Source organism: Emiliania huxleyi (assembly GCF_000372725.1).
Source record: "Emiliania huxleyi CCMP1516 unplaced genomic scaffold EMIHUscaffold_3, whole genome shotgun sequence".
Lineage (NCBI taxonomy): Eukaryota > Haptophyta > Isochrysidales > Noelaerhabdaceae > Emiliania > Emiliania huxleyi.
In genome coordinates, this window is record NW_005199770.1 from 1547038 (window position 1) to 1571118 (window position 24081).

At 65.5% G+C, this 24081-nt stretch overlaps 6 protein-coding genes across 6 annotated transcripts; 3 read left to right on the forward strand and 3 right to left on the reverse strand.

Annotated features, from left to right (window-relative positions):
• Positions 1-944: 944 nt before the first annotated feature.
• EMIHUDRAFT_95606 (hypothetical protein) lies at positions 945-1529 on the forward strand (the record flags this gene model as incomplete). The annotated part of the gene is made up of 1 exon (XM_005775380.1): positions 945-1529. The coding sequence occupies one exon, from the start codon at positions 945-947 to the stop codon at positions 1527-1529; it is 585 nt and encodes a 194-aa protein (XP_005775437.1).
• A 6727-nt stretch (positions 1530-8256) lies between these two features.
• Positions 8257-11114, forward strand: EMIHUDRAFT_414472 (hypothetical protein). Its single transcript, XM_005775381.1, has 7 exons — positions 8257-8576; positions 8648-8746; positions 8884-8966; positions 9326-9426; positions 9809-9873; positions 9949-10008; positions 10094-11114. The coding sequence occupies exons 1-7, from the start codon at positions 8306-8308 to the stop codon at positions 10195-10197; spliced, it is 783 nt and encodes a 260-aa protein (XP_005775438.1). The 5' UTR covers positions 8257-8305; the 3' UTR covers positions 10198-11114.
• A 1994-nt stretch (positions 11115-13108) lies between these two features.
• On the reverse strand, positions 13109-14544 carry EMIHUDRAFT_447772 (hypothetical protein; the record flags this gene model as incomplete). The annotated part of the gene is made up of 4 exons (XM_005775382.1): positions 13109-13590; positions 13625-13951; positions 13989-14214; positions 14494-14544. The coding sequence occupies 4 exons, from the start codon at positions 14542-14544 to the stop codon at positions 13109-13111; spliced, it is 1086 nt and encodes a 361-aa protein (XP_005775439.1).
• A 61-nt stretch (positions 14545-14605) lies between these two features.
• On the reverse strand, positions 14606-15723 carry EMIHUDRAFT_447773 (hypothetical protein; the record flags this gene model as incomplete). The annotated part of the gene is made up of 2 exons (XM_005775383.1): positions 15076-15723; positions 14606-14902 (listed from the first exon to the last, which is right to left on the reverse strand). The coding sequence occupies exons 1-2, from the start codon at positions 15679-15681 to the stop codon at positions 14606-14608; spliced, it is 903 nt and encodes a 300-aa protein (XP_005775440.1). The 5' UTR covers positions 15682-15723.
• Positions 15724-17929: 2206 nt separating this feature from the next.
• On the reverse strand, positions 17930-21800 carry EMIHUDRAFT_95611 (hypothetical protein; the record flags this gene model as incomplete). Its single annotated transcript, XM_005775384.1, has 5 exons — positions 17930-19579; positions 19972-20847; positions 20956-21020; positions 21147-21300; positions 21519-21800. The coding sequence occupies 5 exons, from the start codon at positions 21798-21800 to the stop codon at positions 17930-17932; spliced, it is 3027 nt and encodes a 1008-aa protein (XP_005775441.1).
• Positions 21801-22246: 446 nt separating this feature from the next.
• Positions 22247-23446, forward strand: EMIHUDRAFT_61413 (hypothetical protein; the record flags this gene model as incomplete). Its single annotated transcript, XM_005775385.1, has 1 exon — positions 22247-23446. The coding sequence occupies one exon, from the start codon at positions 22247-22249 to the stop codon at positions 23444-23446; it is 1200 nt and encodes a 399-aa protein (XP_005775442.1).
• Between the last annotated feature and the right edge of the window lie 635 nt (positions 23447-24081).

Consider the following 24081-nt stretch of genomic DNA (forward strand, 5'->3'; position numbering starts at 1 on the left):
CCACGAGCCCGGGAGGCGCGACGGCGGTATGACGGGTACAGGCGCCGCTGGCGTGGGCACGACGCCGGGAGGCGCGGCCGGCGCGGTGCGTGCTGGCGCTTGCAGTGCTGCAGGCTGTGTGAGTGATACTGGCGCGATTGCTGGCGCAGGGGGCTGGGCAGCGACTGCCGGCACCGCGGGCGCGGCCTCCGCCGCAGGGGGGAGAGCGTGGGCGGTGCCGGGCTCGGTTTTAACCTCCGCGGCGTTAGTGGGCGGCGCGGTCTCCATCTTCGAGCGAGGCACAAACGGGAGCCGGAGTAGGGATGTGTTCGACCATGTGTTTTATTTTTGCTTGATGCGGAACAATTGACCGGGACCTGTACCGCGTTGGTGTCCAGTCCGAGCCTGGCTGTCTTCACCTTTCTACCTAACCTAACCAAAAGGGGTGGTAGGGTAGGTCTGGGCCCTCCCGTCGGGGTTTTCCCTCTCTCCACCCGGAATTTTCACAGCAGAAAAAGAAATTTTCCGCAAATCACGATCTCCCCATCTGTGTTCGTGTTCGGAGGAAATGACAAGGGAGAGAACGACGAGAGTGGGACGACCGCGAGGTGGCATGAAGGTTGCAGCGAGAATCGGAGAGAGACTGCGAAGAGAGATAGGAAGAGGCAGACTCCCTAGGGTGGGCGACGGCTAGCGCACCACACACCTCTCCTTAAAATCCCTGTGTGGTGGCGGCGTGCCGTCCTCCCATCCCTCCCTTGGGTTGTCTGTTTTCTTTCTTTCTTTCTTTTATCTGTGTTCGTGTGCGTCGCCCATCTCTCCCTGGAGATGACTGCTCTATTTATTTATTTATGTGTTGGTTTTCTTTCTTTCTTTACCCTCCCCAACTCAGACGCTCTTTTTTTGCATTTTTATTTTTTGTGCCAGCCTGGCAGCTCGCATCGCCGCGTTCACGCTGCGGGTCGATGGGCTGCCTCTGCTCCAACCCGCTCCTGTGCCCCGCCGCCGACCCGCATCCGGACACGCCGAGGCAGCCGTTCCTGCCCGGCCTCGGCCCCATGCAGCGGAAGATCGACCCGCTGCGGCTGATGGTGCAGTGGTATGTGCACGCCGTCATCCCGACGTACCCCGAGGTTGGCGCGTACAACGAGACCGAGCGCTACGACTGGGACGCCGCCCGGAGGCGCTTCACCGTCACGTTCGAGTTCAACAGCGGCTCGTTCGACGGCCCGCTGCGCGCGGTGCCGCAGGTCGGGTGGTTCGACGCGGACGACAGCTTCGGCACCCTGTGGCGCGTCTCGCCGACGCTCTGCGGCTGCGCGCTGCCCGTCAAGTTCCCCTACTACATCCTCGACGTGCCGGACGACTACAGCCACATGATCGTGGGCTCCAACGTCGGCAGCAGCTCCTACCTGTGGATCATGACGCGGGCGCCGCGGGTCGAGCCGGCCAGGCTCGAGGCGATGATCGACACGGCGTGCACCTTCGGCTTCTTGCGCGACGCGATCCGCAAGCGCGAGCACGACCGGCCAGTCCCCGCTCTAGAGTAGTCAATCCTCGAAGCGTCCAAGTCAGTATAGATAGACGCTCGCGCAAGCGATTCGCGCGCGCGCGACTTTATGTTCGGTCTCAATCTCACTCTCTAGTCTGTTTTGTGCGTTTTTGTACTGTGAGTGTGTGAGGCACGCGGTCCGGTTATGTTTGCATGTGCTCTACCCACTGCCGTGCGCAAAAACGCGACTTGAGGCCCCGCCCGAGCGCCCCGGTTAGGGTGCCCACAGGACCCAAAAGAAAATAGCTTTCCGCCTCAAAAAGGGACGCACGAGGCAAATCTGATGTTGGAGTGTTCCAATAGGAGCGAGGCCTCTTCCGTTGACCGAGCACATAGGAAACGAGGGTTTCCCATTGTGACCCGCTCCAGTGCGAGCGTGACACTGCACTTGGCGCCGAGCGCCCGCGGCTCAGACCTTGTGCAAGCCACCCCTCGGTGGGCACGCCGGTCCGGACCGATGGCGCTCGGTGTGGAGCAAGCAAGACCCCCCCCCCCCCCCTCGGCGCGCGCTCGCCATTCCAACGGCCGCCAGGAGCACCAAGAGGACTCCTCATGGCTGTGCCCAAGTGGGCTTCGACCGGCCTCGGCTGGGGGGGCGGGTTGTCCCGGCTGCGGACGCGTTCTGCAGCCCCCTGGGCGTGGGTCAGCACCCCAAAACTGCCCCTCGGCGGCATACAGCACTGCCAGCCAGCCTCTTCCTCCTCCTCAAGGGCTGTACTATAGGCCATATTGCGCCGCCTCCTACTGGCAGCCGGGCGGGCGCGCGCCGCGGGCGCCTCGGCGCGCGCACGGCTCGCAAAGTTCGAACGAGTACTGCCGCCCGGCCGCCTCAAGGCTGCCGGACGGCAGTACTCGCCTCGCAAGGCGCGTACCGGCTGCTCTGGCTGCTGCGCCGGCGGCCGCTGCGCTGGCCGCTGCTGCGCCGGGTGGCGGGCGGTACGGCCGCCGGCGGCCGCTGCACCCGCGCCTTCCCTCGCGGGCGCCGTCGCGCCGCGCGCGCCCAACTCTGCTGGTACACGGCACGCGTCGTCACTCAGCCGCGGAGAACAGGCGGTGCTGTGCGTGAAGCGCGCGCGATCTCGTACTTTTAAGGCTGGATCCGGCCATTCCAAGGGTATACCTTTGAGAATCCCCAGCGTCCCTCCCTCCTAGTCACACTCTCAATATCTCGACTCTCCAACACGAAGTGCTGCGATCGGGGGTGGCCCATTTCTTTTTTCTTTTCTTTTTTGGGTCCTGTGGGCACCCTACCCCGGTGCCCGGAGACGGATACAGTTTCGTGGAGCTGGGGAGGTGCGGAGAGAGCCTGCCCGCGCCGTCGGCGCACCTGGAGCGTGGAGGCTGGAGCGGAGCGCGCACTCTGCCGACGGACTCACGACACCGTCGCCGAGCGAGACACACACAGGCTCTATTTTAGCACTCAGGCACAGGCTCTCTCTCAAAAAAAAGACGATTGCACGCATGCACGGACAAATGAGAAATCGGCAATCGGCATCTAACAATCGATCTAACACAGCTCTATCATACTTGATACTTCGCTCCACTTCCACTTCGGCTTCTCATAACATGATACGCGGCTTCACCTCGTGTGTGTGTGGAGAAGTTTACCTTTACCTTACCTTACCTTACCTCACTCCTCTCAATCTCTAAGAGAGGATGCCGCAGGTGAGCAGCGTGTCTTGGTTCTCGGTGTCGAGCCGCGCGTCGAGCTGTGCCGTGAGCGACGTGCCGCGCGTCCCCCACCCGGAGAGGACGGCGCGCAGCGAGCCCAGGTCGCCCACCGCCAGATCGGGCAGCAGGGTTGGGTGGTGGGCGCCGCTCATGCCGCCAGAAAGAACAAAAATTAAATGCTCGCGTGTGTGTGTGTGTGTGTGTGTGTGTGTGTGTGTGTGTGTGTGTGTGTGTGTGTGTGTGTGTGTGTGTGTGTGTGTGTGTGTGTGTGTGTGTGTGTGTGTGTGTGTGTGTGTGTGTGTGTGTGTGTGTGTGTGTGTGTGTGTGTGTGTGTGTGTGTACTCGCGGGGGGGGGGTCACTCATGGCGCCAGAAAGAAGAAAACGCCTTGGCTTTTATTTATTTTTAAGGCCTGCTCAGCGACACGGCCTGCCAAGCCCGCCGAGGCGCGTGACCGCCTCTACGCGGGGACCCGTGCGAGCCCGCCGCCCCCCATGTACGGCAGGTCGAGCGTCTCGACGCGGCCCGGCGCGGAGAAGAAGCCGCGCCCGCTTCGCCGCGAGAGCTTGGCGTGGGCGCGCTGCCAGGCGCGGCTCTCGGCCACCAGGGCGCCGCTCCCGAGCAAGGTTGGCCGCCGCAGCGCCATGGCTCGGTCGACAGCCCCCGCGGCGTCGCGACGCTGCCGCGGCGGGGCTTGCCCGCGCAGCGGCCCCACGCCGAAGCGCGCCTCCCCCTCCCGCAGGCCGAGGAAGCGCTGCAGCGCGGGCTGCAGCCTCGGGTTGGCGGCGTCGTCAAAGTACGAGTCAAAGGCGCCGGCGCCGCCGCCGCCGGCAGCCTCTGTCGTGGGCAGCGCCCGCTTTGGCGATTGCGACATGAGGCCGGAGGACAGCGCCGCGAGCGCGCCGGCGGCGAGAGCGGGGACGGCGTGGGCGGCGGCGATGGCGGCGGCGGCGAGGGGGGCGGCGATGGCGGCGGCGACGGCGGCGATGATGCTGGTCTTGAGGGCAGCCAGGCCGTTGTCCGCGCACGAGAGCAGCGCCTCCGCCTCGTCCTGCACGTCCTTGCGCATCCCGTCCACCTGGGGACGCGTCGTGGACGCGTCACCGACACCGCCGGGCGGACGGGCAGCGGCAGATGTGTGAGTGGAAGAGAAGCAGGCGTTGTGCATGGAGGCGGGAGGCGGGAGGCGGGCGAGAGGAGATCGTGAGACGACGGAGGCGCGTCTCGGAAGTGCCGCCCACCCAGCGCGAGGTCGAGTCGCAGGCGGCCTTGCAGAGGTAGCAGTTGAGGAGGAGCTGCCGTTGCACGCGGCGTGCGCCCGCAAAGAAGAAGCACCCACTGGTCACGGCGAACGGCGATGGGCCGAGGCACCCGCCGGGAGCCGGCCCGATGCACCCAGTGCCGAACGGCGATGGACCGATCAGCTCCCGCAGCCGCACGGACAGCTGGCCAGTCATGTCCTCTGGTGCGAGGCCGCTCGGACAGCCAAGGGCGTCGTGCAGCTCCTTGAAGTCGCCGAAGCGGCGGCGGACGATGATGGGCGGGCCGCCGGTGCCCTCTCTGCCAAACCGTGTCTCCACCACATACCACGTCTCGCCAGAGGCGTCAACCTCGAAGCCGGTGACTGCGACTCGGCAAGTGTGCGCGTTGTGATAGTGGTCGCCGTCGTGCTTGGCGAGGAGGACCGCGGTAGGTCGCATCGGATGTCGAGTCGAGGACGGTCCGACTACCGCGGTGGTAGCGCCGATTGCCGGTGGCGTGTACAGCACTGGGTGAACGAATTCGCCGCCGCTCGAGCTGCCAACCTCGCAGCCGCTCGTGCCAACATCGTAGCCGCTCGTGCCAACTTCGTAGCCACGCTCGTGCAGCCTGCTCCGCAGCTCTCGGACATGACATCCACACACAAGCACCCGAGAAGGATGGTCGTGGTCGAGACTGAGGTGCCGAAGTGAGAGCCACTACTGGAGGCTTCCTCCGGCCACCGCTCGACTACCCACGCACATGGCCGGTCCTGTGGCTTGCCTGGACTCGCTCAGAAGCCTCAATTCGCGCACACCTTTGCTCTCTGGCTCCCGCGAGTGCGTTCAGGCCACTCAAGCAGGCGACGCCGAGCACCCGCGACGCATCTCGCTGGGGCGCCACCTATCGACCCGACTGATTGGCAGCATCAAAGCCGACCCCATGACGGTCCTTCAGCCCCACGAGGTAGGCAGTTGCGCCCTGATCTCGGTCCAAGACGGCCAACGCCGTGTCCGGCACCTGCTGGCTGCTTCACGGGGATGCCCCCCCCGGACACATGCTGCAGCCCCGAGTGGATGTATTGGTCGTTTGTGGGTCCCCCAAGACTACTCTAGTAGGGGCCGGGCGCTTGAGCGTCGGCGGTACACCTGTGCAGATGTTGCACGGGTGAAAATGGCTCCTCGTACAGGGTAGGAGGCAGGTGGTGGGTTTGAGTGTCGTGAGTGCTTGCAGCCGCGAGTGCAGCACCGTTTGTGACTCCCATGGATGCAGTTGGGTGGGGCACGGTGCTGGGGGGCGGTCCGGTGCGCCACAACAGCCTCCCTGGCTGACCCCCATCGGGTTCGGCACCTCCATCCTGACCGTGGAACCCCAACTTCAACCGGTCATATCTCGGGCAGACTGGCACCTCAGGAGCTCATCCTGGGCGGTTTTGGGAAGTCTTGGGGGTGTACTTGAAGGTGGTGAAAAGAGTTTTGCACGAGATCTTAACCGGGGGGCAGCCTGAGCACCGTGAAAACAGGGGACCACAGCTTATTTTACAACGCTATTGGATGTGAGGCTGCCAACTGCACTCCAAGTGCTCCAAGTGCTCCAAAAGCCTTTCGCACACGCACGATTCACCCGAGAAGAAAAACAAAATGCTTGCTCGGCGAGGGCTTTCTTGCCCGCAACCCGATCCCGATCATGGCCCGCTGGGTGTGCCTCTTAGCCCCCCGGCGCCCCTGGATGTGAGGTTGCCAACTGCACTCCAAGTGCTCCAAGTGCTCCAAAGCTCCCTCGCACGACACTGGGCACGGGACTGGCGCGCGCTGGAAAGATAATCCACCGCAAAACGAATTAGGAGACGCATTTATGTCCTCGGGAAGCCACATCACGGCCTAGCAACAAGAAGGCCCAGACGAGAGACGTGCAGCAGCCCACAGTGGACCATGCACAAACCTCTACCGTCCCGGATTCGCCTCTCTCCACTCTCGGATACGTTGGCAGGGGGCGACTAGGCTCAACGCTCATGGCAGCACAGTCCTGTGCGCCCTTTCGCCCTTCTCATCACGGCCCCGGACCCCACGCCTCGACCTTCTTGGGCAGCAACTGGTCCGACAGGTCCTCTCCGTGGCCAAGGCGGCCGCGATCGCCCTCGCCCCAGGTAAAGACGGCGCCGTGGGCGGTGATGGCGAGGCTGTGCATGCCTCCCGCCGACACAGCGACAACGCACTGATCAGCAAAGGCCTCGACCTTCTTCGGCAGCAGCTGCTCCTGCGCGTCGCCGTGGCCCAACTGGCCCCGGTCTCCATTGCCCCAGCTCCAGGCGGCGCCGTCGGCGGTGAGAGCGAGGTTGTGGAATGCTCCAGCCGACACCGCGACGACGCGCTGGCCAGCCAAGGCCTCGATCTTCTTGGGCAGCAACTGGCGCTGCTCGTCGCCGTGGCCCAGCGTGCCATCTTCTCCTACGCCCCAGCTCCAGACGGCGCCATCGGCGGTGGTGGCGAAGCTGTGCCACCCTCCAGCAGACACAGCGACGACGCACCGGCCAGCAAAGGCCTCGATCTTCTTCGGCTGCCACTGGTCTTCTTGGTCGCCGTGACCCAGCCGGCCAGAGTTTCCCCAGCCCCAGCTCCAGACAGCTCCGTCGGCGGTGATGGCGAGGCTGTGGCTATTTCCAGCGGACAGAGCGACGATGCGCTGGCCAGCAAAGGCCTCGACCTTCTTCGGCAGCAGCTGGCGCTGGTCGTCGCCATGGCCCAGCAGGCCCCCGCCTCCTAACATGCCATAGGCTCCCATGCCCCAGCTCCAGACAGCGCCGTCGGCGGTGACGGCGAGGCTGTGGGCCCAGCCAGCAGACACAGCGACGACGCGCTGGCCATCAAAAGCCCCGATCTTAGTCGGCTGCTGCTGGGCCTGATCGTCGCCGTGGCCCAACCGGCCGTGGCCTCCCCAGCCCCAGCTCCAAACGGCACCGCTGCTGGTGAGGGCGAGGTTGTGGTGTCCTACAGCCGCCACGCTCACGGCGCGCTCGCCTCCCAGCGGGGAGGGAAGGCGGGTCGGCGTATTGAGCCGCGTCACGCCCCAGCCGTGAACGAACCGCCCGTGATCAGCCGAACACGAGCCGCACGACGAGAGCCGCCCCTCGCCGTCGATGAAGACGCTGTGCTGATCGCCTGCCGCCGCCCTCGCCGGCGGGTTGGACTCGCGCAGCAGCGCAGAAAAGCACAGCCACCGCACGGCGCAGCCCTCGCCCTCGGGCTGCGCCGGCAGCTCGAAGCCGCGCTCCTGCGCCCACAAGCGGATGCCCCCCTCCGCGAGGGAGGCGTGGAAGAGCAGCGAGACGGCCGCGACGCGAGCGATGTCGGCCGGGTCGCAGCGAGAGAGGGCGCGCAAGAGGAGGTCCGTGGGGAGGTCGAGGAGGCGGGCGGGCGGCGCCGTGCCTGGCGAGGGAGCAGCGGTGGAGGAGGAGGCGAGGCGGCGAGAGCGGCGGCGCGGCGGGGTGGACATCGCGAGAAAAAGAATTTTACCCCCGCCCGGCGAGCCTGGGGAACTAGCCGGGACAGGCGGAGAAGGGGGTTATTTTTTTCTTCTTGCTCGCGAAACTGTGTCGGGGAGAGCCAAGGGATAGGGCCATAGGGGGCAATTTACAGGGGAGGAGGACAGGGTCCACACCTGCACGAGCAGGATTTTGGAAGGACGATCAGGGGGACAGGTGGGGCTCTCCTGCTCCTGACAAGGGACACGACAGGCTCGCAGCGCGGTGCCTAGTGTCGCGTGAGCGACGGCAAATCAAATGTTTTTTTTGCAAACCTGTGTACGCGCCAAGGACATCGCCCTCGAGAACCTCGAGAAACCTGTGTGTCGGGCCGCCGCCGCTTCCATGCCCAAGAACCCTCGCGTCCTCGCGCTCTTCGACGTGGACGGGACGCTCACGGAGCCGCGAAAGACCGTCTCTCCAGAGACGCTCAGCTTCCTCGCGACGCTGCGCGAAAAGATCGCGATCGGCGTGGTCGGTGGCTCGGACCTGGTGAAGCAAAAGGAGCAGCTCGGTGACTCGCCCTCGCTGTTCGACTGGTGCTTCGCCGAGAACGGGCTGCTCGCGCACAAGGACGGCGTCGTCATTGGCCAGACTTCACTCGTGCAGCATCTAGGCTCCGCGCCGCTCGCACCTGCAGACCTCACACCGCTCCTCACGTGCTGCGCCTTCTCCCGGCTGCCGCAGGGGAAGAGAACCTGAAGCGGCTAATCAACTGGGTGCTCGCCTACTTTGCGCAGCTCGACATCCCGGTCAAGCGAGGCACCTTTGTCGAGTTCCGCCAGGGCGCGCGCCTCATCCCTCGCCGCTGCTGCAGCCGCCCGCCCCCACCGGCCCTCCGCCGCTCATCTCCACACACGTGCACACACGTCTCGGCGACCGCCGCTCGCGACGCGCCTCGCCGCCGCGCCCTGCGAGTGCAGGCATGCTCAACGTGTCGCCCATCGGCCGCAACTGCTCGCGCGAGGAGCGAAACGAGTTTGAAAAGTTCGACCTGGCCAACAAGGTGCGGCCTGTGGCCGAGATCTGGCCGAGATGTGTCCGAGATGTCGCCGAGATGCGGCCGAGATGTCGCCGAGAGGTGTCCGAGATCTCTCCGAGATGCAGCCGAGATCTCTCCGAGATGCAGCCGAGATCTGGCCGCGAGCTAGCCGCGAACTAGCCGCGATGCTGGCCGAGATGTAGTCTCGACCTCGCCGGCAAGGTGCGCGCGCAGAGCGAGAGAGAGACTGTGGCAAGCAAGGGCACACAAACAAGAGGCGGCGGGAGGAGGGCGGCGAGGATGCGGCCGTTCGCGCGGCGTCGGCGTCACGGTTCCGCGTGCTCCCTTCCGCCCATAAATAAAAGAAACCCCTTCGTTGCCAGGTTCGCGAGACGATGGTGGCGAGGATGAAGGAGGAGTTTGCAGACCTGAAGCTCACCTTTTCGATCGGCGGCCAGATCTCGTTTGATGTCTTTCCCGAGGGGTGAGGGGAGAGAGGAGCGGGGAGGAGGGGAGGGGAGAGGAGCGGGGAGGAGGGGAGGGGAGAGGAGCGGGGAGGAGGGGAGGGGAGAGGAGCGGGGAGGAGGGGAGGGGAGAGGAGCGGGGAGGAGGGGAGAGGAGAGAGGAGCGCGGAGGAGGGGAGGGGAGAGGAGCGGGCAGGAGGGCAGGGGAGAGGAGCGGGGAGGAGGCGAGGGGAGAGGAGCGGGGAGGAGGGCAGGGGAGAGGAGCGGGGAGGAGGGGAGGGGAGAGGAGCGGGGAGGAGCGGAGAGGCGAGGGAGAGGCGAGGGAGAGGCGAGGCGAGGTGGAGAGAGGAGCGGAGAGGAGGGAGGAGCGACAGAGGACCTACTCTGGCCCCTCCCCCGCAGGTGGGACAAGACCTTCTGCCTGCAGTACCTCCCTCACGCCGACTTTGACGAGATCCACTTCTTCGGCGACGAGACACTTCCTTGAACCGTCTCGGAACCGTCGCGGAACCGTCGCGGAGCCGTCCTCTGCGTCTCCGCAGGCGACAAGACCTTTGTCGGCGGGAACGACTACGAGATCTTCACCTCGCCGCGCACCGTCGGCGCGCGCGCCGCGGCCCCGAGAGCAACAGCGCCTCTGCCCCCGGACATGTGCACGACATCTCCGTTGGACATGTCCGAGAGTAGGCCACTCCATCGACGACGCCGACCCGATGACGACGCTCAAAAAGCTCTCCACGCTCTTCGACCTGCCCTGCCCGCCCTCCCTCACTCCGCCCGCCGCACACTGACGCGAGGACGAGAGCCAGCGTCCTCCCTCACTTCACTGGTGTGTGTGCGGCCTCGGCGGCTCGGCGCGCATCGCCGAGATCGGCGAGAACCGCGGCGAGCCTGTCCCCCGGCTCCCGCGACGAGTCAAAATATTCTTCATCGCCGTGGTTGGTATCTGTGAACGAGACCGAGTCATGTGTGGTATTGGCTATAGCGAGTAATTTTGGACTATATTCATAATTCAATATTTGCTCTCTCATGCGTGTGTCACATGGGTCTCACATGCCGAACAGCCGACATCGTACGAGCCGCGCGTACACACCAGACGGCAGATCACGCCGCGATGGTGACGAGCTCCACGTAGAAGACCAGCGTGGCGTCGGGAGGGATGACGCCGCCCGCGCCGCGCGAGCCGTACCCGAGATTGGACGGGATCTTGAGCATCCGCTTCTCCCCCACCTTCATGTCGAGCAGCGCCTCGTCCCAGCCCTTGATGACACGGCCGACGCCCACCTCGAACGCGAGCGGCGACCCGCGGTCGTAGCTCGCGTCGAACTTGGCGCCGTTCTCCAGGTAGCCTGCGTAGTGGGCCTTGATCTTCTGGCCGGTGGTCGGCTTGACGCCGTAGCCCTCCTCCACGATCTTGTACTGCAGGCCGGTCGACGTGGTCTCGAAGCCCTTAAAGTCGTCGTCGGTGAAGGCCTCGTAGCGGCGAGCCCACTTGCCGTCGGAGGCTCGGCCCTTCTCGGCATAAGCGGCGGGCGCAGCTGCAACCGCGGCGGCGAGAGGAGCGGCAAAGAGGACGCCGCGGCGAGCGAGCGGTGCCGCAGCAACGCGGAGGGCTGCCGACTGCCGGGCGAATGCTGCGAAGGTGAGCAGTCGGGTGGAGAGGCGTAGCATGGCGGGGAGCGCAATGGTTGTGGGAGTGAGCCTTTTTGCGATACAACCGCGCCGAAGGAGTCGCTCAGCAACTCCCGTGGTGTGTCGTGCGAAAAAGAATCTTACAACAAAACTCCCTCGCACAACACTGGGCACGGGACTGGCGCGCACTGGCACTAACACAGGTACACCACGGGAGCCGCCTAAGCGACTCCTGCGAGGGTGGCGAGGCACTTAGCTCCGTGCACCCGCCCACCCCCGCCACAGGCAAGCTCATTCACGACCTGCTCTGCGACAGACTCAGGGTACAGGGAAACTCGCGAGTTTCCAGAATGGAGCACCAAACACCCTCTGTTTTCCCTGAAAATTTCCGGAAACGCAAAGTGCTGGGGACCCTCTGTTTTCCTTTTTGTTTGCCGGAAAAGCTTGTGCAGGCCAATGGGGTGGGGGGGGGGGGGGGGGGGCCCCCCCCCCGGGTTTCAGGGAGGGGGGGGGGGGGGGGGGCCCCCCCCCCCCTAAAGCCCTAAAGGGGGGGGAAAGGGGGATTTTTGGCCTTCTCCCGAGGGGGGAGCGGGGGAACGGGGGGGGGGGAAAAAATAATTGGGGACCCCCTTTTTGGGGGGGGGGGGGTTTTTAGGAATAGGCCCCCAAAAAAAAAAAAAGGGGGCTCCCCCGGGGGGGGGGGCGTCGCGCAGCCTGAAGCGTCTGAAGGAGGGGGAATGTGTGATGTATGGTCTTCTACGGAGGGAGGAGCGGCGGAGCGGGCGGCGGGGGACGATCGATCGGCGACGCCCTTGTCGTGTGCGGCGGTGCTTTACGGACTAGGCCCTCAATACGAACAAACGTGAGCTCCTCAGGCAGGAGCGGCAAAACGTGATCGATCGAAGAGGAGTCGTGCTGGCTGCGAGAAATCGACTTTTTTTCTTTTTGTTGCCTGTTCTTTGTATCAGAGGAGAAAAGACGAGCACTTGTTGTGTGTTGTGTTGGCTGTTCTTAGTCCGACAAGGGGAAAGACGAGCACCTGTTGGGCGTAGTGTTGTGCGTTGTGCGGTGTGCGGGGGGGGATGCCACACCATTTGTCGTAATCGGCACACCGATGTAACCGCACACCGATGTAATCGGCACACCAATCGCTCGAGGTTGCACGTCACGCTAGGTCGCAGCGCTCTCGCCGTCGCGTGCGGGCGCGGCGGAGCGGGCGGTGGGGGCGCTCGGACGGAGCGGGCTCGGCCCCGCAGGTCCCGCCACCTCGCCCGGCCGCGGAAGAGGCAGGCGCGACGCTGAAGAGGGATTTCGCGTGTGGCATTGTAGGCGTTTGAGGGAGGCGGCCGGCAAGCGCCAGGCGACGCGCCGGCTGCACACCCCGGCCCGGAGCGTCCCGATTGCAGCCTGATGCGTTGCCATCCTAGGCGTCGCGAGGTCGAGCACACCAGAGCCGTGATGACCAACCCGTTGACGTGGGTGGGGCGTGGGGCATCCCTCCTGGCGAGCGGCCGGGCGGCGCAGCGCGCAAGCCGCGGAGTCGACAGGACGTCACAACGCGACGGCCGCGAAGGCAGGGGGGCGGCGACGAGGGAGGCGTGGCCCGTGCCCGTGCTGAGCACGGTGGCGGCGCCGGCCGGGGCCGACGTCGAGCAGCTATACCGTCCGGCGTTGCCGCCCTCGAGGGCGTCGCTGCGCGAGGCGGGGCGCCGGCGCGCGGAGCTCAAGCAGGCGGAGGCCGAGGCTACGCCGTTCGCCCGGAACACCGAGGGGAGGGAGGGCCCCCCTCGGAGGGGGGTGTACAAGCAATCCTCGGAAGAAATATTGCGGCAGCTTGACGTACTAGAAGTCCGTAGTCACAGCACATAGGGCTCGCACCGCGTCCCGCTCCTCACACCTCAGACACCTCTTTTGGTCGTCTCGCTTCGTTCACACGCACACACACGGCACACCCTCTTACGTATGATTGCGCGAGGCACCTTCGCCCCGACGTTCGGGCCCGTCCCAGCGGCAACGCGGCCCGACGGCTGTGCACAGCCTTGAGTTCGTGGCAACCGCCGGAGGGGCATCTCAGGAGACAGTGCCGCTGGCGGCGAGCGCGTCCATCTCCGCCTCGGTGCGCGACATCCCCGACGCCCCCTCGGCCGCGGCGGGCGTCCCTGTCGTCGCGGACGCAGCCTTGCGCCGCGTCACATAGTACACGGGGTGGCCCTCCGGCGCGTCGAGCCAGGCGACGTCCGCCGCGCTCAGCCCTCCCTCGTCCCGCAAGCCCCGGACGCGCTGCAGCGCCTCGCCGAACGACGGGCGGCTCGCCGGGTCGCGCTGCCAGCAGCTCGTCATGAGCTGCGCGATCGGTGCCGGCGTCCCTTGCGGTAGCGGCGGCCGCTGGCCGTTCAGGGCGGTGGATACCGCCGCCTGAAGCGGCGGCCGGTCGGCAAAGGGCAGCTGGTGGCAGAGCAGCTCGTACCAGACCATCGCAAAGCTGTAGACGTCGGCCGCCTTTGAGTACCGCTCGTGCAGCACCACCTCGGGCGCCATCCAGCGGTACGTGCCTAGGACTCATCATCGAACGAATCTGAATCACACACTCAATCATAGGCGCCGCCCCGCGGTGCGTGCCCGTCTCCGCCGTCAGCCAGCCGCCCGCCTTGGTGTCGTCCGGCGCGCGCGCCGCGAGCCCAAAGTCGATGATCTTGACAGTGCGCAAGCCGTCGCCGCCCACCATCACGTTGGCGCCCTTGAGGTCGCGGTGCATCACGCCGCGCGTGTGCAGGTAGAGCATCCCGTCGGCGATACCCTCCCCGACGCAGAGGGCGAACCCACGCGGCGTTGGCGACGCCAGTGCGCGCGTGAGGTCGGTGCCCTCGATGTACTCGAGCACAAGCCCGTGCGTCGGTGGCTCGAGCAGCACGCCTGGAGAAGAAACGCGCCGTGCAAGAAAGAAACACACCTGCGCGCGGTGGCTCGGGCGGCCCGCCGAGGCAGCGCACGATGTTTGCGTGCCGCAGCTTGGCCAGCGCGCGTACCTCCGTCTTCCACGCCTCGAGGTCGTTTGCCGCGCCGCCGGCTACCTTGACGCACACGTCCGCCCCCTGGTACCGCGCAAGGTAGGTGGTGCCGGACGCGCCCGCGCCGACGCGGCGCTGGAAGAGCAGCCGATCGATCGAGATGCGGATCTGCGCGAAGCCCGCGGGCAGAGGCTCGTCGAGCCGAGCGGTGGCGGCGGCGCGACCAGCGGCGGCGGCGGCGGGCGAGGGGCTGCGACTGCCGGCGGTGGCGGCGCCGAGGCGCCGGATGAGCTCCTCCTTGATCTCTTCCGCCGCCAACCGGCTTAGGCTCTCCGCCGCCTCCGCCGCCCCTCCGCCGCCGCCGCCTCCGCCGCCGCCTCCGCCGCCTCCGCCGCCTCCGCCTCCTCTGCCGCCGCCGCTCGAGAGGGCTTCGATAGTGCGCCGCACCGCCTCCTGTGCGGCTCCGTGCCTCTCGCCCGCGGCGGCCACACGGCTCATCTCTGTGTAGACGAGCAGCTGCAGCTGCTCCAGCTTGTCGAGGTGGTCCGTCATGATTTGCCTAAAGGGGAGATGTGGGGAGATCTGTGGGGGTCTGATGCTCCAGCTTGTCGAGGTGGTCCGTCATGATTTGCCAGCAGCGGTCCGCGGAGAGGGTCGCGCGCAGCGCGGCGATGTCGAAGTCGCAGCGGAGGCGCTCCTGCAGCCGCTGCAGCTCCGGCTTGAGCTCGAAGCCTGCGCGAATCAGCTCGAGCAGCTTTGGCGAGGCCGCCTGCCGCACCCGCTCCTCGAAGGCGCGCTGCTGCTGCAGCCCGATCACCAGGTCCGCAAAGGCGCGCGAAGGGAGGTGGGGCAGCGCCTGGGGGATGTTCACGGGGGGGGGGGGGGGGGGGCGTGGCGTCTCATACCCGGCTTATCACGTGTCGCACCGTGCATACACGACACAGCGGAATCGAGCGGGCAGCGGAGTGCGATCAAAGAGACCTCGTCAGGTAAGTACGTCATACTCTCATGCATACGGTGGGGCGGCACCTCCTCCGGAAGGGCAAGCGCGCCGCACAGAAAGGCGCGCTCGATGCCCGTCGCCTCCTTGAGGTGCGCGAAGGCCGCGTACGCCTTGACCGCCCGCGGGTCGAAGCTAGCCGCCGCCGCCGACGCCTCGCGCGGCGCCTCGGGAGAGGCCGGCTCGCCGGTCGCGAGCGCCACCTCGTCCGGAGCGGCGGCCAGCGCCTGCTGCAGCAGCGCGTTCCAGTCGCTGAAGACGGAGTGGAACCTCGGCGCCAGGGCTGCCACGCCGCTCAGCTCGCAGCCCGCGTCCTCACCGCCGCAGCTCCTCGCGTTTGCAACCGCCGCGTCAGCCTCGCTCCGGATGCGGGCGACGGCCTCGGCGACGGTTGGGGAAGGGCGAGCCGAGTCGGTGGCTTCGCGCACGGCCGCAATTTTGTCCTCAAACTGCGCTCCGCCGCTCGCAACCCATCCGCATGTGACTCCGCGCTCGCGCTGCACCACGTGTACCACGGCGGTCCGCCGGGCCTCCCACCCGCCGAGCCGCATCGACAGGAGGTCCGCGACGAGGCGGTGGGGAGCAAGATCCGGCGGCACGTCGAGCGGCGCGCTCTGCGCCCGCGCTCGGTTCATAGCGCAGTGAGGCACCGACGTGGGCCTTTGGGCGCAGCCTGCCGGACGCCGCTGCACCGGGCAATTGCAAGCCACCGACTGGCTGCAAGCTCGGCGGCAGCTCGGCTGCGGTGGGGCTTCGGGCGCGTGTCGCGATTGCTGCAGATGCGAGGCGCAGCCTTGCCAACCGGCGGCTCTCTGCTGGATTCGAGTCGCGGCAAGGCACCACCGAGTTACTTATTGAGCTTAGCCTTCGATGTTAATATGAAACAAACGCAAGGCGGACATGGACATATCGCTCTCGCTCGGGCCCACAGACATACATCCCGCACACCCGCCGCACACCCGCCGCCCCCCCGCGCGCCCCACCCCGGCCGGGAGAAAGGGGAGTGACAGTTTGGGAAGGACAGCCGAGTATCTTGCACTCCATGTGCAAGAACGCAGAGAGAAATGAAAGCCGTCCGGCCCCCAAGTCCGGATCACGCGCCCCGAGCTTACCATCTACCGCACTGAACACTTTCGCCCCGTCGCTCCCAACCCATCGATCCACCTCGCCGCGAGGCGCCGCGCGATCTCGGGCTATCTCGGGCTATCTCGGAGCTCCACGCCTCCCCCCCCCCCCCCCCGCCCGCCGCCGCGCCGCGCTATCTCGGGCGATCTCGGAGCGTCGCTCGCGCGGCGGCACACCTGCTCAAAAAAGGAAGGGCCCGGTTGGAGCCACGGGGCTCACGTGCTCGCTCGGTGCGCCGCCTCACTCTGCGCCACTTTGGAGGCGTTGGCGAGGGCCGGTGAGGCGGCGCCCGCGCGGCGCGTTCATCGCCCTCCACGCCGACCCCTGCGCGCACCGCGCTCATCTTCAGCCCTCTTGGGGTTACTCTCGCGCTCACGCAGGACCCAGGGGACTCCCTTCCCCCCACCTCCGACGGGTTAGGTCGGTGCTGCGCCCCTTTGGTGCTTGTGTGCATTTCCCGCGTGCCCGCCTGCCAAGGCTGATGCCAAGGCCAAATCAACAACACGCCCGGCTGATGCCAAGGCCAAACCCACTGCCCGGCTGGTGCCAAGGCTCAATGGCTCTCCTCTCCATCTCTCCCCTACTCAGACAGGACTGATCCCCACGACACACGACGCACTCTCTCCTACTGTCCGACAGACGTTGCTCGACCGACACGCGCGGGACGCCCTGACAGGACACTACTGAGACGACTACCTCTACTACCTACTCTACTACTGCTCAACTGCACTCCGGTTTGCATTTTCGTTTTGAAATCATCCAAGCATCGCAAGTGCTTTCCACCCACCAACCACAATTTGGCCTGTATACCTCAGGCCTCAGGCGCCTGCCCGCCCGGCCGGAGCAGCCCCCACGCGTCGCCGCAAGGCCGCTCGATTTGGCCGCCTTCCGCCCCCCTCAATGCTTGCCGCTCCGCGCTCGCCCCCCCCCACCCCCCTCCTCGACTGCACTCCCTTTTTAGATACATACTTTTCCGGCAAACAAAATGGAAAATAGAGGGTCCCCAGCACTTTGCGTTTCCGGAAATTTCTAGGGAAAACAGAGGGTGTTTGGTGCTCCATTCTGTTTCTCTCGAGTTTCCCTCGGGAAACTCGCGAGTTTCCCTGAGTCTGAGAGCTAGCTGGTCTGGGGCAAAATCTGGGGCAAAATTGAGGAAATCGGCAAACTACCCGGGTATTTTCCAGGTATACCCGGTGATTGTCAGGTATGTATGTAACTGTAGAGAGGACTCGGTTTGGGGAGGGCGCGAGTGGGAGACTTTTCGCGGGCGAAATGCGGCGGGTTGGATGCGTCTCCTCTTTGGGACGACCTTGTGGGACGAGTCGACCTGTGGGACGACCTGTGGCAGCGATCGATGCCGGCGCCGGACGCGGCAGCGAGGCACACAGGCGCCTGAGGCCTGACTGAGGTGCATGGGTGACCACGTGGTAGTAGAGCACATGCACATGCACATGCACGTATGAATCGTCACACCGTTCTCTCCGTTTCCGCAGGGACTTGCTATTTTTAACCTACAGTACCTCCTAGTACTACGCGGGTAGTAGAGGTGTCAGTGTTTATTCATTTAGTTCCCCGTTTGAATCTCTAGCTGGCCACCCCCTCTGGCCATCCCTTCGCCCCCTCCCTTTAGCGCACTCGGATGCGCGCGAGCCGCGTGAGTAGACGGTCGTGGTTTACTCGTCGGCTGGCTGGCCGATGGCCGGCTCATCGGTGCGGCCGTTGGAACTGCGTTGAAGCAGGCGGCGGCTGTGACTGCAGTCAGCAGTTGTCTTTCATCAGAAGGACCCAGTTTGGCGAGCCTTCCATGGCTGCGTCCTGATGGTACGGCGGGTCCATCACGCCGTAGCAGAAGCTCAGTCCCGCGTGATTTGCGTCTGCAGCGTAGCCGACGCCCACGCACTTGCCCGTGAAGCGGTTGGGATCGCTCCAGGAGTCGGTGTCGCACTTGTCCTTGCAAGCCTGGAGCTTGTCCTCAAAGGTAGCCCCGGGAGGAGTGTTGAGTTCCGCAAAATCAAAGGGAGTGTCCGCCCCTTTGTAATACGTGTCGACGTGGCTCGGGCTGCTTGCTTCCGGGTAGTTGTCGCAGGCCTCGCACTCGCCCTTCACAAAGCACACGTTGGTGGGGTGCGCGTACGTCTGAGTCTCCGTGATAGGACAGTCATCGCCGACTGCACAACGGTTCCCACTCGTTCGACTGTCATAGAACCTCCACACGCCAGACTGCGTCGCTGGTAGGCCACAATTGGTGAACTCGATCCATGGCTGGCCGGTGGCTCCATGTTCACCGTTGCACGCCATTCCTTGCAGCTCTTCGAGCATCGCCTGTCCGTTGCTGGCGTACAAGTTCGGCGAGTTATCATAGCCCGAATAGTTGTTGACATCGAAACTGGTGCAAGAGGTTAGTCTCGCACAGAGCGCACCCGCAACTTCCACCGCGGCATCGAAGTTGAGCAGCCCGCTGGCGTCATTAACCAGATTTGGAGCCTGGAGCGTAGCCGGGTGCTTGCCGTTGCTCATACAGTGGCCTGTCGTGTTCATCTGGTAGAAGCCGAGGGCATTCGGAGAACCGCTCACGGCGGCTGCGACCACCGCAGGCGGCTCACAGTAGGGCGAGGTGGAGGGCGGCGGCGACGGCGAGGTGGAGGGCGGCGGCGACGGCGAGGTGGAGGGCGGCGGCGACGGCGAGGTGGAGGGAGGCGGCGGCGACGGCAAGGAGGACGGAGGCGGCGGCGACGGCGAGGCGGACGGAGGCGGCGGTGACGGCGGCGCAGACGGAGGCGCGCAGTTGTCTTTCATCAGAAGGACCCAGTTTGGCGAGCCTTCCATGGCTGCGTCCTGATGGTACGGCGGGTCCATCACGCCGTAGCAGAAGCTCAGTCCCGCGTGATTTGCGTCTGCAGCGTAGCCGACGCCCACGCACTTGCCCGTGAAGCGGTTGGGATCGCTCCAGGAGTCGGTGTCGCACTTGTCCTTGCAAGCCTGGAGCTTGTCCTCAAAGGTAGCCCCGGGAGGAGTGTTGAGTTCCGCAAAATCAAAGGGAGTGTCCGCCCCTTTGTAATACGTGTCGACGTGGCTCGGGCTGCTTGCTTCCGGGTAGTTGTCGCAGGCCGGTGGGGGGGTTGGAGGCGGCGGCGACGGCAAGGAGGACGGAGGCGGCGGCGACGGCGAAGCGGAGGGAGGCGGCGGCGACGGCGGCGCAGACGGAGGCGCGCAGTTGTCTTTCATCAGAAGGACCCAGTTTGGCGAGCCTTCCATGGCTGCGTCCTGATGGTACGGCGGGTCCATCACGCCGTAGCAGAAGCTCAGTCCCGCGTGATTTGCGTCTGCAGCGTAGCCGACGCCCACGCACTTGCCCGTGAAGCGGTTGGGATCGCTCCAGGAGTCGGTGTCGCACTTGTCCTTGCAAGCCTGGAGCTTGTCCTCAAAGGTAGCCCCGGGAGGAGTGTTGAGTTCCGCAAAATCAAAGGGAGTGTCCGCCCCTTTGTAATACGTGTCGACGTGGCTCGGGCTGCTTGCTTCCGGGTAGTTGTCGCAGGCCGGTGGGGGGGTTGGAGGCGGCGGCGACGGCGACCGGGAGGAGTGTTGAGTTCCGCAAAATCAAAGGGAGTGTCCGCCCCTTTGTAATACGTGTCGACGTGGCTCGGGCTGCTTGCTTCCGGGTAGTTGTCGCAGGCCGGTGGGGGGGTTGGAGGCGGCGGCGACGGCAAGGAGGACGGAGGCGGCGGCGACGGCGAGGCGGACGGAGGCGGCGGTGACGGCGGCGCAGACGGAGGCGCGCAGTTGTCTTTCATCAGAAGGACCCAGTTTGGCGAGCCTTCCATGGCTGCGTCCTGATGGTACGGCGGGTCCATCACGCCGTAGCAGAAGCTCAGTCCCGCGTGATTTGCGTCTGCAGCGTAGCCGACGCCCACGCACTTGCCCGTGAAGCGGTTGGGATCGCTCGGAGGCGGCGGCGACGGCGACGCAGACGGAGGCGGCGGCGACGGCGACGCGGACGGAGGCGGCGGCGACGGCGACGCAGACGGAGGCGCGCAGTTCTCCTTCATCAGAAGGACCCAGTTTGGCGAGCCTTCCATGGCTGCGTCCTGATGGTACGGCGGGTCCATCACGCCGTAGCAGAAGCTCAGTCCCGCGTGATTTGCGTCTGCAGCGTAGCCGACGCCCACGCACTTGCCCGTGAAGCGGTTGGGATCGCTCCAGGAGTCGGTGTCGCACTTGTCCTTGCAAGCCTGGAGCTTGTCCTCAAAGGTAGCCCCGGGAGGAGTGTTGAGTTCCGCAAAATCAAAGGGAGTGTCCGCCCCTTTGTAATACGTGTCGACGTGGCTCGGGCTGCTTGCTTCCGGGTAGTTGTCACAGGCCGGCGGCCCGGACGGCGGTGGTGGCGGCGCTACAAGTACCGGCGGCGTGGGAGTTGGAGCGGTAGGTGGTGGCATCTCTGGTGGAGACGGCGCTGGAGCCTCCTTGCACTTCTTCTTCTCGCTCTTCCTGCCAGGAGCGTCCACAGGCCGCCGTCCGTCCGGCGCCTCTCGCTCGATCCCGGACCACGTCCCGCGCACGATCTTGCGCCTTGGGACGTAGAAGACGCGGCGGTTGAGGTACTGCTTGACAAGGTACATGGCGTACAAAAAGGTGAGCATCATCAGCGTCAAAAAGATGGCGGTGGGCATGTCTCGCACCTGGACACACGAGTCAGGAATTTTTGACCGGTCCGGTGCCGGGGTCAGGACAGAGGGCCTCTCGCGGGCGATACGGGCACAGCTATTCACGCATGCAATGGCGCTTACCGCGTTGATTTTGTTGCCGTGCTCAAAGGACGACGCCCAGTGGTGCTGATAGCCGCCCAGCCCGCCTGCGTGGGAGCGAGTGGTGCAGGGCGCCGCTCGCCGACGGTGCGCCTCGCACGCGCATACCGTGCCTGGGCGTGGCGTGTGGTGGCACGCGCGCGTGCGCTCCAGCGGGCGGGAGGCAGGCGCACTCGACAAGTGGAGAGGCGGCCTCGAGGCAAAGTTCGGGTCAAAGTGCTTGACAGACTGGCCAAACTTTGCCCAAAAGAAGAGGATGGCGCAGACGACGAACGAGGTCACAGAGACCGCTCCGAGAGAAACCACCACCTCAAACTCGCGCTCGACCTGCGGCCACTTCAGCGGGGGCCGTGAGAGGGATCGACTCGCACGCGTGTACCTGATGCGAGGTTTGGGCCGCGCCAGGTCAACGCAGGCCGAGTAGTCCACGTGGTGGCCATGCAGCGCGGCGCCTGGCGCCTGGATCAGTAGGCGGACGCGTCACGGACGCGTCACGGACACGTCTCGGAAAAGCGTCTCGGATGTCTGGCCCTCGCCTGCGTCACCAGGAGGACGCAGCCCCACATGGTGATGATGGAAGCGCCGAGCGCAATGCAGGTGAAGAACGGGTAGGTCAGCTCGGCGCAGAACCCCTCGTGCGTGCCGCAGAGGTTGTGGTCGATGTACTTGGTGTACAGCAGACCGGCGTGCCCGAGTCCGGCGAGCACCGTCGCCAGCGTTCCGATGGTCCGGATCCGGTCGAGGAAGAGATCAAACTCGCGCTCTCGGATCTGGAGCATCCGCACGCGTAGCGAGGACTCGACATTGAGCTTGTCCGCCACCAGCATCGGCGATGCGCGGCCAATGCGGAAGGCCAGACAGGGTCCTGACAAGTGCTGCCTGCGCAGGAGGCAATCGGCGCGCCGCGGCAAGCGCTTCGCCGCCTTGAAGGCGGGCGCGTTTCGACGAAAACTGAGGTTTTCTTTTCGCAGTGGACTATATTGTACCTGTGCGAGGTCTCTTGGAGCAGAGCCCCGCGAGTCCTCGAAAGAGCCTCGGAGAGGGTACCCTGGGTGGGCGGGGCCTCTACTCGCCAGGTACCTGTGTTAGGGCCAGCCTTTTTTTAATTCTTTTCGCCGTTTTGTGCCAGCCGCTCTGGCCCGCGGGGGGAATTCTTTTCACCGAGGGCCTCAAAGAACTCGGACATGCGATCCACTCTCCTTGGATCACCTGCATCAGGGCGCTGGAAGCAGAATTCTCTTTGCACTGGAGGCGTCCACCGCCTATGTTTTTTATGGCGTCCAGCACGCCACTCGACTCGTCGGTCACCCAGGGCTTGGTGGCCGAGCGCAAGCGGCGCGGTGTTGGAGGCTCGCAGGCGGCCACTGAGGTGCCAGTCCTCTCGCTGCGCCGCTATTTTGAGGGCACCGCCGACGGAAAGGCGGCCGTCGCGCGCGATTGGGACGAGGCGTGTCGCAAGGTGGGCTTTGTCACCGTGGTCGACCATGGCGTCCCGCGCGACGTGATCGACGCGTGCTGGGAGGAGACGACCTCCTTCTTCGACCGGCCGCTGGCTGAGAAGGCGGCGGTGCCGACGTCCTCGGACTACCCGTACGGCTACATCGGGATGGGGATGGAGAACCTGCAGGCGTCGCTCGATGAGACGAGCCGCAACCCGGGCGACATCAAAGAGATGTTCAACATTTGCTTTGGCACGGCAGAGCCGGACCCCGACAAGCCGGCGCCGCGCTGGCCTGCGCAGTCCGTCGGGATGCGGAGGGCGTGGCAGGCGTACGACGCGGCGCTGGCGAGGCTGTCGGAGGCGCTCTACGCTGTGATGGCCCTCGCGCTCGGGCTGCGCGAGGATTGGTTCGCCGACAAGGTCAACCGTCACCGCAACGTGATTCGTGCAATCAACTACCCAGAGCTGCGGACGCCGCCGCTGCCGGGGCAGGTGCGTGCGTCTGTCCATACCGACTACGGATCGCTGACCATCCTGCGGCTTGGCGGGAGATACGCGGGCGGGCTGCAGGCGATGGGCGCCTCGGGCGAGTGGGTCGACGTCGCACCACGCGGGCAGGACTGCTTCGTCATCAACCTTGGCGACTTGATGGCGCGCTGGACCAACGACCGGTGGCTCTCGACGCCGCACCGCGTGGTCAACCCGCCGCAGGCGCTCGCGGCGACCGCGCGCCGCCAGTCCATCGCCTACTTTTGCAACGTCAACATGGACGCGCGCGTCGAGTGCATCCCGACCTGCGAGGGCGGGCGCGCGAAGTACGCGCCGATCGCCGCCGGCGAGTGGCTGATGCGAAAGCACGCGCAGACGGTGGCGGGGCAGCTCTGCTACGCGGTGGAGGAGGGGGGCGGGGAGGGGGGGGGAGCCGACGCGCCGTGCGGAGAGGCGGCGAGGGGCGTCGCCGAGGACGACGCGGGCTGTTCCGTCTCCCTGTGCCCCGAGAGCCCGCAGAGGCCTCTCCGTGATGGCGTTTGAAAGCCCACCCCCGGAGCCCGGAAGGGCCCCGGTTCCGGGAGATTTTCAATAAAATAGCGCCGCCGCGCGCGCCGCAAGGGCTTTTGTGCGCGGTGATCGTGACAGAGGTGTCCTTACACAGAGAGTCTTAATTTTACGTATGAAGATCGAGATACTGACCGGTACTCTCTCTATGTGTACGTTGTACGTGAGGACCTTACCTTACGTGAGGAGTCGCCCGCAGCTCGGTTCGCGACGATGCATAAGTACGTGGTCCAGACACACGAGGCGAGGTTGCCAAAGAGCACCATGCACTGTGGCGGCACGAAGCGGAAGTTGACCGTCTGCACGACAGTCCAGTACGCGTTCCCACGCACGAGCGTCGGCAGCAATTCGGCGGCAAGCTTGCGGCGGAGCGCAGCCCACTTGGCGGCCCACCAGACTGAGAGCGCAAAGCCGAGAGCGCGAACATTGAGTTCGTGGTAGCCGATGCGACCGCGCTTCTTCAGGTCGAATCGGTCGAACGCCTCCGAAGACTGTGCCGGAGGCGGCGTGCGCGTGAGCACGGTGAAGGCAAAGAACGCGGCGGAGAGCGCGGGGGCCATCACCAGCTGGTTAACAAGGACCTTCTGGGCGAGCGCGATGCCGCTGTGGCG

Bases quoted from the DNA above. Each gene is read 5' to 3' on its own strand.
- EMIHUDRAFT_414472 (XM_005775381.1), top strand. From the start codon at position 8,306: ATGCCCAAGAACCCTCGCGTCCTCGCGCTCTTCGACGTGGACGGGACG. The intron at 8,747-8,883 runs GCGCGCGCCTCA...CTGCGAGTGCAG, and splicing joins CTTTGTCGAGTTCCGCCAGG to GCATGCTCAACGTGTCGCCC. The intron at 10,009-10,093 runs GCGCGCGCGCCG...GTCCGAGAGTAG, and splicing joins CACCTCGCCGCGCACCGTCG to GCCACTCCATCGACGACGCC.